Source organism: Protobothrops mucrosquamatus, unplaced genomic scaffold (assembly GCF_001527695.2).
Source record: "Protobothrops mucrosquamatus isolate PMUCROS unplaced genomic scaffold, P.Mucros_1.0 scaffold5334, whole genome shotgun sequence".
NCBI classification, from domain to species: Eukaryota; Metazoa; Chordata; class Lepidosauria; order Squamata; family Viperidae; genus Protobothrops; species Protobothrops mucrosquamatus.
In genome coordinates, this window is record NW_015391197.1 from 23,131 (window position 1) to 27,848 (window position 4,718).

General features: G+C 43.1%; 1 protein-coding gene across 1 annotated transcript in view; it reads right to left on the reverse strand.

The window, feature by feature from the left end:
• The window catches only part of LOC107299714 (collagen alpha-1(XXVII) chain-like), a gene marked incomplete at its 5' end in the record, with an annotated part of 12,652 nt that extends 8,652 nt beyond the window's left edge, over positions 1-4,000 (reverse strand). Inside the window, 6 exons of the mRNA XM_015829058.1 lie at positions 112-129; positions 270-305; positions 1,236-1,289; positions 2,035-2,097; positions 3,346-3,399; positions 3,893-4,000. Coding sequence (XP_015684544.1) covers positions 112-129; positions 270-305; positions 1,236-1,289; positions 2,035-2,097; positions 3,346-3,399; positions 3,893-4,000 — 333 coding nt within the window. The remainder of the gene's footprint in view (positions 1-111; positions 130-269; positions 306-1,235; positions 1,290-2,034; positions 2,098-3,345; positions 3,400-3,892) is intronic.
• Between the last annotated feature and the right edge of the window lie 718 nt (positions 4,001-4,718).

The following is a 4,718-nucleotide window of genomic DNA, read 5'->3' on the forward strand; positions in this document are numbered from 1 at the left end:
TCTCTCTTTCTCTCTCTCTTTTCAAACAGGAAACTTTTCAAGAACGGCTGAGGAGCTTTCAAGTCTTGGGGTGGAAGGAGCAGTCTTCACGGGACACACAGCCGTACTTACCTTTGGACCTTGGAGACCCTGAAAAAGAAAACAGAAGGAGTTGATTAATTCATTAACGGTTCTCCGTTTATTATTACAGCCATGGGCCCACACATCAAATTAAACAATCAATTGTGGAATATTTTTCGCGCCCGGGGCGCAGAATGGGCAACACTCACCGCTTCGCCTTGGCTGCCTTTCTCTCCTTTGGGACCCTGAAAAGGAAGTGAGAAAGGCACACCAATTAAACGTGTAAGACACCAAATGAAAACCTTCAAAGTCTCTGAAGCATGTGTGAATTGGCCGTCAGTGTGAGAAAGGTAGAGAATGGCTTGCCTTCGGGTGTTGTGGGTGCTCCATCACTGGAGGTTGTGTCTGGAATGGTAAAAGGTCTCCTGCTTGAGCAGGGGGTTGGACTAGAAGACCTCCAAGGTCCCTTCCAACTCTGCTATTCTGTTATTCTGCTAGACATACCCAGCTCCTTCAACTGTTCATTATACAATTTAGCCTCCAGACCCTTTATCATCTTTGTTGCTCTTCTCTGCACAATTTAACTCTTCTCTGCCCTCTTCTGACATCGGTTGCAGGAACTGGGTATGTCTAGTTTCATGAAAAGAAGGACTAGGGGAGACATGATAGCAGTCTTCCAGTATTTGAAGGGCTGCCACAAAGAAGAGGGTGGGTCAACCTATTGCCCAAAGCACCAGAAGGCAAGACTAGAAACAATGGATGGAAACTGATCAAGGAGAGAAGCAACCTGGAATGAAGGAGAAACTTCCTAACAATGAGGACAATTAGCCAGTGGAACAGCTTGCCTCCAGAAATCGTGGGCACTGGAAGTTTTTAAGAAGAGATTGGACAGCTATTTGTCTGAAATGGTATAGGGTCTCCTGCCTGAGCAGGGGGTTGGACTAGAAAACCTCCAAGGTCCCTTCCAACTATTCTATTCTATTCTATTCTATTCTATTCTATTCTATTCTATTCTATTCTATTCTATTCTATTCTATTCTATTCTATTCTTCTCTATTCTATTCTTCATTTCTCTATTCTATTCTATTCTATTCTATTCTATTCTATTCTATTCTATCTTGAGAGAAATTTGCTAACGTTAAGAAGAGGAACGAAGGATCAGGAGAGACACTTACAGTGTTTCCTGGTTGACCTGAAATCCCAACTGGACCAATGACACCTTCTTGGCCCTACAAAAACAAACCATCAATCAAGGTTGCACATGTATTCGATGGATAGTACATACCACCAAGAAGATCTTCCACGTCTCTTTCCCAGTTTGATCTCCAGCCCTCTTTTCCTCGGGGTGTCCACCCAGCTACTAGCCAGCTCCAATCCTCCTTAGCTTTTGACTCCAGATGAGGCTGGGACCTTGTTTTTGGATCCATAGCACCAGATGTGTATCAAAGAGCTTTCTCATGTCCAGAAGTTCATCTAAGGCATTTGGACTTTTAGCTGACCCAACAAGGGCTACCAGACCCAGAATAGGAGCTGCTTGTTGCTCCAGGTATTTCACCTTTTCCGAGTAGAGGAAATATTTATCAAGGAAGGAAGGTGGAGGAGAAGACCACTCACCTTCTACCAACCCACCCCTTGGAATAAATCTACTACTTCCTCAACAGAGGAAGTACTTTTCTACTGATTCTTTAGACTGATTCCATCAGATAAGACTGACTGGTTGAGGAATTTGGTGATGTGGTGACCTGGTAGGATATGGCTAAATGTTTAAGCCCCCGAGAAAAAAGGTGTCTCCATCATCATTACCACCCAACAGGTCAAAATCTGGTCCTTTTTGCTGCCCAATTTCAGCAGCTCAGTCATGGGGTGTGCAGAAGACACGGGAATAGAGCTGAGTGCAGCTCACCATCTTTTAACTGAGAAGAAACCAGCTTCAGAGAGCTGAAAGTCAAGGCAAGGACGGTGAAGTCAACTCACCCAGATTCCTTGGGGCCCTTTAGGGCCCTGGATGCCTTTGAAGCCAAGATCTCCAGGTGGTCCCTATTGAGAGAAAGAAATATTGGGTGAAAATATACCAGGTCGGAGCGCCATCCACCCACTGGGCATCATCTCCTTCAGCTATAACCTTCCGCTTTTGAAAAGTAGAACCATTTCAAATCCTCTCTTTCCCTTCCTTCTGAATTGTGACCCTGTCCCCAAACAGAAATTGAAGCTGTACCCAAAATGGGTGGCAGCAAACAAACTGAGCCCATTTCTAGTATCTGTATCCTGACCACTTTTCACAGAGGCACGATGGAGAACGTCTTAACAAACGGCATCACTGTCTGGTTTGGGTGGTAGCAGAGCCTCAGATAGAAGGTCCATACAGAGAGTGGTAAGGACCTTGCATTCCAATTATTTCATTCTTCTATTCTATTCTATTCTATTCTATTCTATTCTATTCTATTCTATTCTGTTCTGTTCTGTTCTATTCTATTCTATTCTATTCTATTCTATTCTATTCCATTCCATTCCATTCCATTCCAATTATTTCATTCTCTGTTCTATTCTATTCTATTCTATTCTATTCTATTCTATTCTATTCTATTCTATTCTATTCTATTCTATTCTATTCTATTCTATTCTATTCTATTCTATTCTATTCTATAATTCTATTCTATTCTATTCTATTCTATATTCTATTCCTTTCCATTCCATTCCATTTCAATTATTTCATTCTCTGTTCTATTCTATTCTATTCTATTCTATTCTATTCTATTCTATTCTATTCTATTCTATTCCACTCCACTCCACTCCACTCCACTCCACTCCACTCCACTCCACTCCACTCCACTCCACTCCACTCCATTCTATTCTATTCTATTCTATTCTATTCTATTCTGTTCTATTCTATATTCTATTCCTTTCCATTCCATTCCATTCCATTCCATTCCAATTATTTCATTCTCTACTCATCTCTACTCTACTCTACTCTACTCTATTCTATTCTTCTATTCTATTCTATATTTCTATTCTATAATTCTATTCTATATTTCTATTCCACTCCACTCCACTCCATTCCATTCCATTCCATTCCATCCCATCCCATCCCATCCCATCCCATGACAGGAGGTTGTTCATGACTGGTCCCACCAACCTGTGCAGCTATCAACCATCTGCAGCTGCCATTTTGAGAGCAGGCTCACCACTCATGCTCAATCTTTCTACGTAGACACAATTCACCAAAATAAGGCCTGTCTCGGATTTAAAGAACTTGTAATGACACTATTAGGGGAACCACCCACTCACCTTTGGGCCAAAGAGTCCAGCAATCCCTGGAAACCCTGATTCACCAACGTCTCCCTAGAAAGATTTTTTTCAAGGAGCAGAAGAAGAAACAACAACACAGAGATGAAGCCAAAAAAAAATAATAATAATGAACAGTCTGAATTTCCCTTTCGTCCTTTGTGAAACTGGCAAAGAACAAAGGGCCCCAAAACCCAGATGGAAGTTTAGCTCTCAAAACAAAGTCATCATCTTCTCCACTATCATAGTTTGGCTTGGAAATAGGTCCGACCGTCTCTTCCAGCTTCTGGAAAGACGGTGAGTTTTGCTGCACTTGATGTCTTAATCTAAGCATATTTGGCAGAGGCTGATCCTCGGGAACAGAGAGGAGATGAAGAAGGAACCTGGCCTGGACACCCACGTTACTTCAGGAAATTGAATGCAGAAGCTCAGATGTTTGGCAGATCTATTCTCTTCACCTGCCCCATCAATCAAACAGCAGAAGACTCGTTTTTCTTGGCCTGAGAGATATCTCAACAGACGTCAGCAGCTACCACATGCATCTACTCACCGGCTGTCCTTTGGATCCTGGATCACCGGAGGTCCCAGGGAGTCCCGTTCCACCTTGGGAACCTCTTTTCCCCAATGGACCAACCTCTCCAGGCGAACCTCTTTCTCCCTAAGAAGCCACCAAAATATCCCATCAACGTACAGATTCCAGAAGTCCTCCAGCCCCTTAGACTGAAGTTCTTTGCCCTTTGTTTGAACCCCAAAATCTCCAAAAATCTGAGAAAAGCACAAAGACTTGGCTGCGTCGTCCACATCTGCAACCTTTAGATGGTGCACCTTGTTACTCCAGGCTACATCCTTAATTTGAGACTGATGTACCAAGAAAGGGGCAGAAGCTTCAAAAAGGTCGCATTCTCAACCTGCCTGTCCAAAATAATAGTGATTGAGGGGTCCTTGGTGCTCTCTGAGCTTGCTTGTTTTCTTGCAGACGTTTCATGACCCAAACTAGGTAACGTCATCAGTGATAGAAGGGAGGGGGAGTTTCAGGGAGGAGGAGGAGGAGAAGGAGAAGGAGGAAGACAACGATTGTGGGTTCCTTGGTGCTCTCTGAGCAGTACTGATTCTAAACTTAACCTGGAAAAGGGCACCTTCCCTGGTAAAACTGGCTAGATTCACATTACCCTAAACCAGCTTGTCATTCTCAATTCTGCTCATTAGGGGGCAATGATGGTCAATGGATACATCCCTGGTTAAGTGAGGGAGAATTAGATTTGCCTTCGCCCAGCCCCCAACTGTTCTGCAACCTACTTGGCATCTGTCTTTTCAACAAGTTCCCTTTTTCACAAAATGTAAGGAAAGAGAAGAACCAAAGGAAAACAGACACTTGC